Source organism: Condylura cristata, unplaced genomic scaffold (assembly GCF_000260355.1).
Source record: "Condylura cristata isolate star-nosed mole 26May11 unplaced genomic scaffold, ConCri1.0 scaffold00009, whole genome shotgun sequence".
Lineage (NCBI taxonomy): Eukaryota > Metazoa > Chordata > Mammalia > Eulipotyphla > Talpidae > Condylura > Condylura cristata.
The window spans coordinates 6,145,362-6,161,172 of NW_004567110.1; the positions used below are offsets into that span (position 1 = coordinate 6,145,362).

General features: G+C 46.2%; 1 protein-coding gene across 1 annotated transcript in view; it reads left to right on the forward strand.

The window, feature by feature from the left end:
- Positions 1 to 15,003, forward strand: part of HHLA1 (HERV-H LTR-associating 1) — a 23,191-nt gene extending 8,188 nt beyond the window's left edge. Inside the window, exons 7-15 of the mRNA XM_004679980.1 lie at positions 895 to 978; positions 2,427 to 2,483; positions 2,594 to 2,677; positions 7,775 to 8,020; positions 8,935 to 8,988; positions 9,290 to 9,361; positions 11,158 to 11,308; positions 13,131 to 13,213; positions 14,960 to 15,003. Coding sequence (XP_004680037.1) covers positions 895 to 978; positions 2,427 to 2,483; positions 2,594 to 2,677; positions 7,775 to 8,020; positions 8,935 to 8,988; positions 9,290 to 9,361; positions 11,158 to 11,308; positions 13,131 to 13,213; positions 14,960 to 15,003 — 875 coding nt within the window. The remainder of the gene's footprint in view (positions 1 to 894; positions 979 to 2,426; positions 2,484 to 2,593; positions 2,678 to 7,774; positions 8,021 to 8,934; positions 8,989 to 9,289; positions 9,362 to 11,157; positions 11,309 to 13,130; positions 13,214 to 14,959) is intronic.
- The last annotated feature ends 808 nt before the right edge of the window (positions 15,004 to 15,811 follow it).

Genomic DNA, 15,811 nt, shown 5'->3' on the forward strand with positions numbered 1-15,811 from the left:
TCACGTTTCATTTTCTGCCTCTGGGGGTTCTGCATTTTCAATCTTTGTGTTCCCTGTTGTCAAGTTGACTTGCCCACACCCACGTCGTAATCCCAGTAGAATGAGTAAAAGAAATATTTATACAAGGCATGATGGAGAAACACCCAGAAGTCCCAAGAAACTTCTTCTTTAGAAAATGACCACTTCGGGCTCCTCGAGCACTGACCTCTGTTGTAAAAGCTAGGAATTTGTGGGATCCTCAATCCCATGCCAGGGATGAGCAGTGGACTTGGTGACAGTGGTTTGATGCGGCTGTGTTAGTCAGTGGCGCTCACTGTGGGAGCAAAATCCTGTTTAAACCCTGCTTGGGAGAAAGTTCCCAATGTTTCATGACCTGAAATGCTGGGAAATACTCTGTCTCTCTTGCCATCAGCCTTCTTGGCAAGGAAGAGAGGGCAGAAGAGAGATTCCTGGCTCTGCCTGGTCTTGGCTTCTTGTTCCATATTTCTTACGTGGTCCTTAGTTTATAGCCCACTGCTAAAATCGCCATTGACTTTCGAAAATTCACAATAATGTCCGTCTGAATTACATAACTGTCGGGCTGTTTACTGTTAGATGGATTTGGTGTTCTAAAGCAATTAGAAGAGTTAACTGCAGAAAACCTCTCATTCAGCAGAGTGATGTTTCAGCCCTTTGATGTTGGCAAAGAAGGATTTTGGGGAAAGGTAGTAGGGGAGAAAGGGACTTATAAAGTGGGTCTAAAGGTTTTCTACCTACCTGAAATGAAGACCTTTTTAATAACTAGTAGTAGTCCCCCATTCCTTGACACACCAAATTAATTCAGTCTTGTCAAATTTACCTGAGAAATTCAAGTCTCTGAATTAGACATTGAAAATTCACTCTTCTGTCTTGCAGATTTCACAGCCTTGCTGGTGGACATCATTGGCAATTCGACCAGCTACCTCACAGAGATTTTTAAGTCCACCTCCATCCTCTCAGGTGTGTTCATCTTGAACATGTCTGGCAAATTTGAGATTTGACGTTTATCCTGGAATCTAATCAGTACAATGTCCTCTCCTCACAGTCCCACAAGACCAGGCTGCCCGGCACCTGGGTGTCATTTCTACCTAGACAACCAGTGTGGACTAGCTTCAATCCTAGGACAATCCAAGCTGTTCCTGGTATCCAAAAACTGAAGAATCCCAGGCTCAAAGTTGGGGGTGGAGGGAATCTAGGCAAACTTAAGATGAAAAAACAGAGATTCAGAGAGGTCGACTATCTGGTTGGTTCAAGACTCACATTTAGGCCATGTGGAGTTGAAGCTAATGTCTGACAAACAATCAAGAAGCATTGTTTGTCATCATCTATAAAGTCTTTCCTATAACCCCAGGCAATTCACCTTGGCCTGGGGCTCAGTTTCAGAAAGAGAGACCTAGGTGCTAGCCCAAGCTGGGAGGACAACAGGAAGGGAATTAATAGTATTCATCACTCGGGACCAGGCTCCTGAGCACTCTCCACATAGTTTCCTTTGTGCCCTGCCCTTATGGGGTACCTACTGTATATCCCCTGCTTTATAGGTGAGAAACCAATGGCACAAAGTGGTTAAGTACCTTGCCCAAGGTCACTCTGTGAGCTAGAATTCTAACCTAGGCCATCTGCTCTAAAGTCATTATGCTGATACACTGACCGTGACTAGAATTATACTGACCATTCTCCGAGTTCTTCTACCTGTGGCCACACTAACCACACACACCTCCGCCCACCCCACACCCACCTCCCCTATTTAGCTCACTGTATGGTGACAGTCAACCACCTGCCAGCAGGATGGATGCTGGTACTTTAGATGGCATCTCCAGGGACAAGCATGTCTGGTATTCAGAAGTTTGGGGACTTTTCTGGGTCTGCTCAGATATCTACAACTGTACATAACTTATCACCTTTAGTGATCAAACACTTTCATCAGATGCATTTGTCCTTACTTAGCAAAATAAATGACCTTAACCCTGAGTGGGGTTAAGACTATAAACAACCTCACGTCTGTCAGGTCAGGTTTTGCCAACAAGAGCATTTTGATACCAATCCTTTCATTTCACAAAGACTTGCAGATTTGGAACTCTCGATAAGGGGCTATAGGATTCAAACTTTCACCATTTTTAAGCTGGAGTCCTAAAGTTGAGCATTCACTGATGTTGCAGGGCTGAATGGACATTGTAACCCTGCATCCTATTGAACCTTCTAAAAAAAAAAAAAATCCCCCAAAACGAGAGTTGCCTTAAGCGTAAGGAGTCAGTCTGACCTTCTTATGACTTCCTGAACTAGCAATTTAATTATCCCCACACTATGATATAAATAATTTATATAAATTATTTAAGTCAGCATAATTGTCCTTTTGACTTGGAGCTTCAGACCCAATGCTAAATCTTGCCATGCTCGGAATTGTCTCGCAGTGAGTCAGACGAATGAATCGGACTGCATCTTCATCTGTGTGATGACAGGAAAATCAGGTGACTTGTCCCGCCCCCGGCTTATTTGATAAGCTCTCTGAGCTGAAAATTAAAAGCAACACTCCAGCAGGTAAGCCCAGGACTTAATTCTATCGCTGTGAATTTTGCAGGAAGGAATCTGTCTGACTTCTGGGAGATGGCGGAGAAATCTCCTGTTATCAATTACACATTCACCAGCGGTGTGTCTGCTCAGGGTGAGTGTCAACCACCCAGTTGGGTGTCTTAGAGCCTGGTCCCACATTGCAAACTGAAGACTGAATGCAGCCCTCAGGTATTGCATCCCACTATGCTGTGTCAAAATCAAAGGATTCACATTTTTTTAGGTTTCCGAATTTTCTTACAAAGGAAGGCCCAGCAATGCTGTGTCTTCTCCCTCCCATGCTGCAAGCAACTTGACTTGCTGCCTCTCTCCTCCCATGAGGAGGACACCTTTCTCCTGTTTTCCACAGCCCAGTGCTTTACACCCCTCCCCCACCCCAACCTCTACAATATGCATTCATGGCCATAAGAACAACAGTCTTAACATATGATTGGGTTATTTTACTTTACTGCCCAGAACTCATGAGTCAGTGGCAGGCTCCTTAGTGTGGAGAGTACATTTCTCTGTCTTCAAGATCACTCTCTTCTCTGTCCTTTTGCCATGAATTCCCTGCTGAAGCCAATTGATGTCCTGCCTCTTCTGGCAGACGCCATACTAATATAGTTCCATGCCCCCATGCCCTGAACTTTGCTCATGCTGTTATCCCAGACTGGGGCTCCTTCTCTACTTTTCTATTGTTCTATACTTGTCTGTCAGTTGCCAGTTTAGAGATAGCCTCTTCTTTCCCAAAGGTCCTCCAATCAAAATCACCCATCATCTGTGGTCCCACCACACTACACTTGTGTGTCACTTGGACTTGAGATTACTCCTGGTTATATCAGTTGACTTTCTGGGTATATCACCTCACTGAGTGGTACTTGAAGACAGAGCTCAATCTTCCAAAGCTTCTGCCATCCCCCTCAGTACCTTACACTGTATTTTGTACGTAATACAAAATACATAGATATTTCTTGGAATGAAATGAAGTTTGGAAAAAAAAAAAACCCTAATTCATTCTCAGAAGGATACTTCAATTTGTATTTATTATAGGACATCTCTTAGTTATGCTGAGAAGGGCATATCAGCTTATGTGGAATGAGTCTACCTAATAAGATAAAATGGCTATTTGTGGGGTTCCCTTCATCTTTCCAATACTGAGGGAAAATCTGAGGGTTGAGTCACTTTTACTTCTTCCATGACTGCATTTTCCACTCCAATCTCAGTTATCTCTTCCTTCTTACTCCCTCGATAATGTGCTTGGGAAGAGAACGTAAACCTACAAGTTGACCCTAAGTTTGATGTGCCTGACAGCCAGTCAAGTGGCTGAGGAATAGTTGGATTGGCAATCATTTGACTCATGTCCAATCCCTCTTGAGGCAAGAACAGGTACGTGGTACATGTTGGGTGTTACTGAGCCCAGCAGTAAGGCAAGAGAGAAGAGAGGATGGAGGTCTACTTCCTGAAATTTTAGAGATTCCCAATACACCATTTCCTATGGAAGAAGCAAGTAGGGGCAAGAGTCCAGTAGAATTTCTGTCCACCAGTCTGTAGGCCAGCCTTCATGACCCAGACATAGAGATGCTAGGAGCCAGTGGGAATCTGATGCCCTAATGCCAGGCCCCACCATGGAAGCCTTCCTGAGGGGAGACATAGGGAAAAGTTGTCATTTTGCTTCATGGAGAAAAGAAGGGCCCTGGGCAGATCTCCCTCTGAATCAAGCCTTCTGCTATTTCTGTGGGGAGCTATCTTTCAAGCAGTTTCTGCCTGGCAGACTCTGGCCCCCCAAATTTCACTTCTGGCTCATAATCATATTCATAGGTTACATAGAGCAAGCCTAATTCTCTTCCCAGGACAGATGCCAGAGCCATGGAGAGGCTGAGGACTGCAAAGTGAGCTAAGGACTGTTGCCTTGTAGGGCAGCAACATTGGGTGGCACGGGATGGAGGAAAAATAACTCAAAGTCCAAGTACTGAGAGAGAGAGAGACCTAGAGGGGTTTCATCTCTGGAGATACAGTGCCAAATTCTGGGCTAGTCGCGTTTATTTGGGGGTCAGATTCAGGGAAGGGCAAGTCCATGGAGGAAGGTGTGAAGGAATATGCCTGGGTTGGAGATGTGTAATAGTCTGGCACAAGCTAGGGGGAAGTGAATAACAGCTATTGTTTGGGGGAGAGGGTGTTCCACTCTTGCTGCTGATCAAAACATCCTCTCTATGGTCCTTGTTTACACTTACCTTCCTGTCAAGGTGGGCTAGCTGGTTTTGCTAATCTGGCCATAATATGTGCCTGCTATTCTCAGCAGATAACCTCATACCAAGACTCTTGTCCTGGTGAGAGGCTCCCTACTTGACTCTGCATTTAGCTTAACTAGCAGCAACTTTGGGCACCGAACAACATCCTGAGAACAATGTGGGGTAGGGGGTCCACAAAAGACTGACAGGATCCAGGTTCTGTTCCAGTGTTGGCCTTACAGCTTTGCATGTGTTCACAGCACCTCTTCAGAAATGGGTATTTTAGCTTAATTTATCATCAAGGTCCTACTCTCTTTTTGGTGATGTACAGTTCTATTCTTAGGTTCTGTTCTGGGTAAGAATAGAACCCAGATGCCCAGGACCTCGCTGCATCTGTATGATAGCTGCACAAGGACCTTTAAAAACTCGGCAGCTCTTCATGCTCAAAGTGTCAATCAAGTTTATCAATGTTGCCATTGACTATGTCCCCAAAGGTGCAGCTACCAGCGGTGCAGCTATGACATCAAGCCTGACACCCATAAGCTGGCAAACACTACGGACAAGCCCCCTACGTGGAACCCTGAGCACTGGAGTGACTTCTCTGAAAGCCTCCTCCTGGTCAGAGACAACTCCTTCATCAGCAGGAGAGCAGACGAGGCTTCCTGAGCATTTTGCCAGGACCACAGCCCCATGGATCGGCTCCCCTCCTGAACACCCCACCTCGGGTAGGAAACTTCCCACCTTTTCTTCTCCTCTCCTGTTCCCTCAAGTCTCCTCCAGATATGTGGAAACTTTCCTTCTAGCCCTTCCCAAATGTCCCCTTTCTCCTTCAGCCCCCCTTAAATGAGAAATGTGTGTGAGCCCATGAGAACAGATAGTGGCTTAACTGTCATTGGCATAATGTCCTGCTAACATTTATATTTATACTTTTTCTTAAATTTTGAAATAGCCGTTGCAAGACTAACACAGAGCTTCCTCCCATTCCTTCACCCAGCATCCCAGGATGACAGCATCTTAAAGAATTGAGACATAGATGTTTTTATTTCAGCAAAACATTTAGCAATATGTCTCCCTAAAATACACACTGAATGGTGAAATGCAGCCAATATTTCAAGCAGGGTTAGGTTCATTGCTAGCTGGCTGGATAATGATGCCAAAGATGGGTTAATGGCTTAGTGCCAGCATGATGACTCAACAAGATTGTCACCAAAGATGCAAAGGCATGCTTGTCCCTATTTGCGAATAAGATACAACTGAGATAATGTTTCCATGAAGATCAAGATTGTCTCAGTGGATTCCAACAATGAACCAGAGTCCTTAGAATTCATTCATTCATTCATTTTCCAAAACACGTATTTCATGTTAGACGAAGGCTAGCTCTTAAAAAGACTGTTCTGTTGATATCCTCTTTCCTTCCTGAACTCACAGGCCAGGAAAGAGAGACACAGGCAAGTAAATTGAGCATTGTGACCCAGCCTACAAAGAGCTATTGTGCAGGGAAAGCCCAAAGCCAGGGTTCCCCAAAGAGGAGGTAAGAATTGGTAGGGGTCAGGCAGGCAGAGAAACAAGAATGAGAAGAGGAATCAACTTTATTAACTAAAATGGCCTTAGCACAATGACCAACTTCATGACAATCACAAAATTAGACACCTTTCTGGTACAGTATAAAAAAAAAGGAAATGCTCTTAGTAAGGAAAAAATCATAAAATTTCTAACTATAACACTAAGAGGAAAAGAGCTAGCTTTATATATAAAAGTACAAAAATTTAATGTGAGCAGTAAACACATTTTAAAGTAAATGACTTTTAACTAAATGAAGGATATACCATATTTTAAAGATGGCAACTGTCCCCCAAAAGAATTGAAAGCCCTTAAAGAGGGTTAGTTTAGAAAAACTTGAAAGAAATAATTTTAATTCCTATTTATGGAATGATACTTTCAGAATGAACACATGAACATTACAGCAATTGATTCAATGATGAAGGGCTTATTTTAACAATCTCATGAAATTGAAGGCCAGGTATCATTGTTACCATTATTATTATCACCACAAGTTCAGTGACCTGCCTCAAAATTCGCAGCATAGAGGATAAAGGAGGATTTACACCCACAGCACTCTTGACTGAGACTCCATAATCTCCCCTTGAGGTCACATGACTAGAAATGTATTTCTTAAATGAGAGAATGAAGCCACTGTGCCCCAATACATGCCCTCTTTGGTGGTCTGGATGGCCAAGGGAGTAGGAGTCGTTTCCCAATAAATGTATTGATTTACTGCTCGTTTTCAAAGCTTAATGGTCTCAAGAGCACAGCTCCCTTCTTGATGGGGATACACACTTCTCTCGCCTCCCCTGAAGCGCCAGTGCCGGCACACAATCACACCAACCCTTCTGCTCTATCCTCTCATCTCCCTTCTGCTCTATCCTCTCATCTCCCTTCTTCTTCACCTCTGGTGACTGCAATATTTTCCACAAAATCTAAGTTAGTTTTATTGTGTTTTGACAGCTGGTTTGCTTTGGTTATTTATATTCCACATTCGAGTAAAGCCATCTGGTATTTGTCTTTTGCTTTGTGATTTATTTCACTTAGCATAATCACCTCCAGCTCCATCCATGCTGTTGCAAAAGGCAAGAACTCATCTTTCCTTAATCGCTGAGTAGTATTCCACTGGTATTCCATATATATATGGCGTCTTTATCCAGTCACATGGCATTTCGGTGGGGTTCGTATCTTGGCTGTGGTGAATTACGCTGCTCTGAACACAGAAACAAGGTTATCTTTTTGAATGAGTTTTTTATTATTTGCAGTTAAAGAAGAAAAATTTAGTTTGTTCAAAGATTGTAGCGCCAGGGAGAGGGAAGCCTCAGCGTGATCTATTACAGTCACATGGTTTTGCCCTTTGACTACGCTTCAATGTCTTGGCAATTTTATGTCTGATCAAAGCAGCCAAGCAAATGTGTTTTGTCACTCTGTCATTTGTGTAGCTACCAGGAGGGTGGCCAGAACTTCGTGGGTGACAGTCGACCAGCAGGCAGAAGCTTCCACACCTGAGTCCTGGGCTCAGACCACCGGTGAGAAAGCACCTGGAGGCCCCCCGTGGCCGGCCCCTTCCTCCATGCCTCCAAGTTCTGCAGGGGCTGAGGGGCCCACGAGTCTTTGGCTTCTTTCTGGGTCACCTGCTAGGCCAGAGGCCACCCCCAGCAGCCCGTTCCGGACCAGCCAGACCTTAGGTAAGAAACGAGGCTCCTCCCACCTGCCTTTGGCTCTTTTCAAAGCATTTTCTACATTTTTGAAATATACATGTAGAAAAGGAAGAAAATGTAAGTGAACAACATAATTAATAATCACCCCCAGGCTTCTCCTTGTCTGTACCCCATCTTGTACTCCCTACATTTGAATGAGTGAATACATGAATGCAGGAAGTTTTCCTCTTTTATGGATCATTTTCCAGCAGCTTCTATGTTCCCTTTTTCACGTCTATTAAACCACAGATCCCTCGATGCAAACCTCACTCATCCAGGCAATTCAGCTGCCTTTTGGAAGTGCCTTTCACTTGATCACACTGATTATATGTGCATAATACATATGCAATGTCATGTACATTAATTCCGTGCGCACTGATTTTATATGTACATATTATATATACATATATATATTCACAAACACACACACACAAACATACACACACATACATATATATCCACACATGATTAAAAAATTGGTGAGATGAGCCCATATTCTCTCAGGAAAGTGACAAGCAGTGTCTAGGGGATGGGGAAGGCACATACCCCAACTCAGGTGAATGAGAAACAGGCGTTCTCTGCTCCCTGGTGCACCGTGCTCGAAACCCTAGTGCAACACCATCACTCTTTCTTTCCATCATGTCGCACCAGTGAGTTGCTTTGCCCCCACCAGCGTGCCAGGCACACCCTGCCATGACAGATGGCCTGTCCACTTCCTCCTAGACTGGAGTCCTCTGTCGCAGGTAGTGTTTCTTGGTCCTTTACTGCATCCTCGATCTCTGCCAGCTACCTGGCTTGATAACAACATTGGGTAACTAGGGTGAGTTTTGTGCCCTGGGCTTCTTTCCTTGACCAGATCTCAAAAAACAATGCAAGGTCACTTTGGTCTCATCTCACCCCAGGAACACAGACTCCGAGCCCAACCAAGGCACCGGCCCCCAAGTACCCACACACAGGTAAGACTGTGCCACTGGAGAGAGAAACCCAAAGCACAGACAGGAAAACCAGCTTGGGAAGAGGGGTGGGTGAGCAGGCTGACTTGGTTGCTCACTGTCCAGTGTATGTTCTAGAAGAACCAAGAAAAATCCAGAACTAGTTTATAAGCTTTGACAGGCTGTGAGGTTGCCCTGTGGTGCTGGATATGTCACGTCTTCTTTCTGGGCTGCAATGTCCCTGTGGGTTTCCAGGACTCGTAGCCGTCAGGGCTGTGACTGCCCAGTGGCCCCTGCCCTCCAAGCTCCCCCTCATCCCTTACAGGTGACCTGCCTGCAGCCTGGCCATTTTTCCTGGGAGAGCTGCCAGCCCTGGCCCCCAGACCCCACGTGTCCTGTAAGTGCCAGCGCCTTGTCCCGAGCAGGGCTTTTGTTGCTTGAGCAATGTGTGGAGCAGAAAGAGAAAAGGCTTGTTTGATATAGTTCGTTCCACGCTGCTGGGATTCAGATGTGACTCGACCATTTACTGGTGATTTCGGCTCCAGCTCTTGGCATCCAGGATTCAGCTTCCTCTCCATAAAGTGAAAATAATGGCAATTACTGTGGGCGCTGAACCTGTCTGTTTTCCACCAGCCTTTGTTTTAAATAAGATAATGTGTGTAGAAGTGATTAGGAACTAAGGAGCTCCGTGTACGCAATCCAGTAAATGTTATTGAGTGAAGACAACTGAACACTGTGTGTTGCTTGGCACGTGAAAGTTCTTCTTTTATTTATTTTGGAAATGAAGCAAGTTGGTTTCTTCTTTTCCGTGCTGCGTACGGTTGGTGGTAGAACTCTACGCTTCCACACCGCATAGACCGGTTTCCTTTCACCCCAAGGGCACCCCTCCCCGCCCCGCCCACATCGCGGTCTCCTCAGGTAACCAATCATTCTTTCGTCAGACGATACCTGTGTTCCTCTCACCTCCACGTATGACACGCACGGTGTCAGTCCTTCTCAGGTTGGCTAACTTCACTAATGCCCTCCCGGCTCCCTCAAGCTGCAATGGCGGCGGTGCGCGGCACGCACACCTGCGTAGTCCTCAGCTCTGCATTTTGCCCTGTTTTCTTTGTCCACTCCTCCAGGTCTTGTAATGAGCAAGGTCACTGGCAGGGACAGAGCATGACTCCTAAATTCAACCCCTGTTCCCTGGGTATGATTTACTTTGCTCTGCTTCAGAGAGCAGCTGCCTTTTCCTGCCCACACACTTCTTAGAGAACTACAGAGAACGTGTCTCAGGCTTGCGGGAGGGCGGTAGGACCCTGAGACAGCCCCAGGCTTCCAGCTTCAGGGTTCAGGCCTCACCATCCCAGATCTTGGCTGTTTCATTTCTAGATCTTTTCCACTGAGCGAGTTTCCTTAAGAAAGAAATGGATGCAAAGCGAGTGAGGCCTGCAAAGCTGGTAGTCTGTGGCCTCACCAACTCCTGGGTGCCTTCCTATACTAGGTTCCTGAATGTTCTGGAACCATCCAGTCATCTGTCAACAGGCATTATTACATTTTGGAGGCTGCACAGAATCCTATTTCATATCGCCTAAGATCTATCTCAGACCTACCATCTACCTGCAGTGAATGGTGAATGGGCCTTTCAAACACAAAATATGATTAAGCTACCAAGGGAAGCTATAGCCAGTTTTCCCCTAGTGAGTTCAAAAGAGATACAGTCCCCTTGAGGTGCAGATGGGGGCTTTGGAGAGGTTAACTCTACCTGTGTCTGTCTACCAAGGTGTCTGGAGCAGCCAGAGACCAGCCAGCCACCTAGTGAGAAACAGAAGGGAGAAATAAGTTGGTTCTGGCATCTCCCAGTAAATGATTCTCCCATCCATGAAAAATCACACCTCAAGACCTGACACCGTCTCATTCTCCTCGCATGAATATTTACCAGATATGTTTTTGTTCAATGTTTTAGCTCCCTGTTAAATATTTTCTTCTCAGAAGTCACCCTGAGTTCCTCCAGGAACTGGGGCCCCATCTCCTCTCTGCCTGCCTGTCAGAATGTTCACAGCAATGTGGAAGCAGGTCTATCCTTACCTGGCTACCTGAGTCCCGGAGGTCAGGGCAAGACTGTATTCATCCAGCATGATCACCAGCCATTTCAGCAAGCTACTTGCTGAATTCCTGCAGAGTTAAATAGTCTGGGATTATTTTTTCTAGGGTGTCCTCAGCCATTCCTCAAAGAGGGGACAGCTGCTCCTCCCACCCAGGCCATCCAGAAGCTCAACCCTTGCCTTATGGAGCTGTGCCGCTTTTTCCAGCAGTGTCTCTGCATGAGCCACGAGCGGGACCCTAGAACAGAAGCCACCAGGTATCCCGGACAGGTTGCTGCGCTTTACATGCAGTATTTACAGGCTCCCTGTTCTTCCTGGTTTGTGATAGGCTGAGCTAGGCAGGCGTTAAACAAGCCAGAGACAGGGGATAAGGGCACTTCAAGGAATCAACCTCTGAGGAGTCTTCTACCAGACTGCACCTTTTTGAGAGCAAAGATGGATTTTTACTCCTATCTGAGTGCCCCAAACAAAGTGCAGGATGAGCAAAGTAAATCTGGTTCAAACTGAGTTGAGCTGAGCTAAGCTGAGTAGCTAAGTTGAGCTGAGTTGAATAGAATAGAATCAAATTGAATTGAATTGAGTTGAGTTGAGCTGAGCTGAGCTGAGCTGAGCTGAGCTGAGCTGAGCTGAGCTGAGCTGAGCTGAGCTGAGCTGAGCTGGGTTGAGCTGAGCTGGGTTGAGCTGAGCTGAGTTGGCCAAATTCGGGTGGGCTGAAGAGAGTTGTGTCACAGCCGGTGAGATGAGCACAGAAAGCTCAGGGTGGTCCAGACCGAAATGCCCTCATTCTGGTGACATTTGCTAGAAGGTGATAATCAGTGTCCCTCTAGCACTTACTTGCTTGCCAAGTACGAAGGCTGTAGAAAGAGTTAGAAGGCAGACCCTGTTTTATTTAAGAAGGTCTAGGTCTGGACATGTCCCTGTGTCCCTGCCCTGAAATGCTGACACGGGCTCCCTTGTTCCCGAGATTTATTCTTGGCTATCAGCTCAGAACCAAAAAGCAAGATGAATATTTCTGCTCCGATGGTCTGGGGCTTTTTTCTTCGATCTTGAATGCAATTTTCAAAGTCTAGTCATGAGCTTCAACTTTTCAAATCTCCATTTTCCTTTGGGTCTGAGTCCTATGTTCAGGTTGGCTGCCTTTTCCCATCATGCCTTTCTGGCCCTGGTCTTGGGCCCCTTGGTCAATGTGGGTCTTTCTTCCATATATAGACAAGGAGGTGGAGACATTTCTCAATGCCACAGGCTGATCCCAAAGAGAAAATATTTTCAACAGCGCTTTCTGGGTTCAGTAAATGATGATGTTTAATTAATACTTATGCGAGTCAGAAACACACCCAGAAATTGAGGTTACAAAATTGGGAGGAAGAAGTGGTCATAAATGCAAATTAAAAATAAAGCATATTGGCCCTCCCTGGTGGCGCAGCAGGTTAAAGCACAGCACTAAGAAGCTAAAGCCACTTCTGCATGAGTTTGATCCCCCGCCTGCCCCGGAGGTGACCACATGGTGTGGCAGACCTCTCCTGACTCGCCCGCTGCTCCCCTCAGCAGTGTACTTCGTCGATCTGCCTATTCTGCTCCCCACTCTGTCTCTGATGAAGCCTCTCACCGCCCCTGAACCTCTGGCCTGTGCCCCAGTTCTGTATGCACAAATAATCTTTAAAAAAAAAGAAAAGAAAAGAAAAACCGATATTGCAAATATTGACAGGAATAACTAATGAGGAAAGCACATGTAGGCCTACACTCAGCAGCTGGAAGACGGCTCAGGCCCTTATTCTTCTGATAACTTGGGAATGTAGATTCTGCTGTAGGTTTTTTGTCTATATATGAAAAATCAAAGGCTCAGAGAAATTAAGAAATCAGCATGAAGCCACATAGCTTAGTAAATAACTACTTTCAAGCAAAAATGTCTTATCTGAGCTTTTCCCTGCTCAACCTCATTCTTGACTCTCCTCCCACACCCTGTAAGGATGCAGTAAAGGTTCTTTGCTGAGAATAATTAGCTACTGTGACATTCTAAACTGGTTTCTTCTCAGAGACTCTACCGGGAGTGACTGCTTCCTTTCTCACTGCAATCTCTAGGTACTGTCTTGACTACTACTCATGGTTCCTGAAGAATGCGACACACATCTGTCAGAGGGTGAAGCGGGTGTCCCGGTCACGCAGTAAGTGTAGCTTGACCGTGCTGTGACTCAGTTTGATGTGAGCAGATTTTCCTGCATTAGCAGGTGTCAGGAGCAGTTGGTGTCGCTTCTCTAGTCACTACTGGGGAGTCGGGGGAGTCGGGGGAGTGAGGGGGGGCAGGGATCTTCCTGACCATGCACTGCTGCTGTCTGTGGGATCCCAAACAAGTTTCTGAGCATCGCTGAGGCCCCTGGTAAACTAATAAGACAAAGAAAAGGAAAACTAAAGACAATCCTACATATAACGCTTGACCAAAGTGAAATGTTTATAAGTCAAGAAAAACAAGGCAGATGAGGGCTGGAAGGGGCGCTGCGGCCTTGCCCTTGTCTTGATGGCCTCGCTGGCCCTCTTGTGCTGAAACACGGGGCAGCTGTGTTTTCCTCCCACTCCAGCAGACAAAAATGTCTGACCCAATCTGTCTGGCCCAGGACCAATGATTTAGTCACTTTACTTGGCCATCGACATGGACTGTCCGATCCAGGAATATTGATCTAAAGTTCATGACGTTAGATTGAACTCTGAAAAATCCCTTCTTGATGGAACTCAGCTAGAAGTGAGGTGTTCATGTGACCCCAATTCTGCAGTGGTTGGCATTTAAAAGACTGTGGCAGTTTAGTGACCCGATCTTTCCCATGCTTCTTAAAGCTCATCAGATGGGATCAATGGCCTCTCCCTGTAGAAACTCATCTATTATCTGTCAGAAGCTGCCCTTTTAAAGCATCTCTCTCTGCTTTATTTTCCAACTTCTCACTCAACAAACCTCCTAAAATCAAGCTTTGCCTCCTTGTCTCTTTGTTTCCTTATCGCCTTCTGTGTCCTTTTTCTTTTGCTGGGTGTTTGCTTCTCTCTGAAACAGATCTTAGTTCATATGCAAATCCATCACCCCACTTTTCCCACCTTCTTTTTCAGTCAGAGGCACTGCTCTTCTGCCACAGGGGAGCCCGTCATTTGCAATGAGGGGCTGGGAGCTCAGTAATCAAAGGTAGAACTTTTTTCTCGTGCCATGGGGTGCAGCAACAGACAGTCCTGCCAACCACTTTGTCCTTGCCATCTTAGAAGCTCTACACAAACAACACATTACCCAAACAACACATGAATTCCCTTGGATTGGCCTTATGCACCCTGGGGAGATGGCAGAGAGCGCTGGGCAGAGCAGAACAGAGCAGAGCAGAGAAGGCCGTTCCAAGGTGACTTTGCTGCCGACTGGCCCGGAGGCTGGTACGAGTCCCACGCACACCCTGGCACTGACCTGGTGCACTGTCATCCTCCTGCCCTATGCAAGAAGCTGGGCTGTCAATGGGCACGTCAACACATGTCTCTGTACTGTTCCCTTCTGCTAAGAGATAAACAGGCAGTTAAAGATATTTTAGATTTTATTGAGCAAAGATCAGTTTGAACTTGGCAACACTCAATCTAGCAGCCAGAGAGGACCTGTGTGAGATCTAAGAATTGCAGGCAGAAGGTGTGAGGACAAGGACGGTGACACTGGGGACAAGTAAAGGGTGCGTATGTCAGGTATTGCAAGGGTGAGGGTCTGGTCTCTGCTCTCAGGCTACCAGAACCAGTGCTGATAGGGCAATTCCTGTGACTTCCAACTCCACTTGTCATTAAGTTGATGTTTGGTTTGGTGACACAAGTTTAATAGACGTGGCTCGCTTAGGGGCCATTGTCCTGTTGTTGTTTCAACACTTTTCAGTACCTGAGTTCCGTCTCTTCTCCTTTTGCAGCCTTAAAACAAAAATGCCTTGAGAATATCTGCAGGTCAGTATGAGACCTTAAAAAAACAAGCGGAGCCAACCAGCCCTTGGTAACACCCCTTCATTTCGCCCCTGATCCAACTTGCTTGTATTTGGAGAACTCACCCAAGATGCAACTAGCTCGTCAACTAACTGAGATTCACTTCCTTTTGGAAGTGACATACCCCTGGGTGCCCTAATGATCTGTGCAAGTTGTGGTGGTGCAGAGACAACGCTGGAGGCTGCTACAGGGTCACCACAGCTCGGTACCTGTGCTCATGAAAGCCCTGTCTGCTCGTAGCAATCGGACCTGGAGGGAGGAAGCAGGGCACTAGCGCGTGAGGGCAAGCCAGACCCAGCACCCGCAATGACCTAAGCTGCACTTTCAGAAGAAGGCAGAAGGGACAATGAAAAAACTGAGCCCCTCCGGAGAGATTCACCAGTGATTTCTCTTTACAGCTAATTTAAACTGGGTGATGGCCTTTATCAGACACACTGCACGCGGCAGCTAGGTCATTGCCTAAGCACCCAGGTAGGAGTGATGAGCACCTGTCCTCAGCCGACTTGGACAGCTTCTTGCCTTGATTCCTCTTCTGTGTACCCCTGAATGTGGGGGTTCCCCAGGGTACCCTGAGGTTTAGTGAGTCACTAGGAGGACTCAGAGATTTCAGAAAAGTTGTTATATATTCATAGTTACCATTTCATGCACAGAAAAAGCAACCAAGGTAGGAGATGCTGAGGGCAGAGTCCAGGAGAGCCCAGAGGTGCCCCCCTGGGGGCATTTATTCTCCCTATATGATGTGTGATGACAGGTCAGCTGGGAAATCTCTTTTGAACCACAGC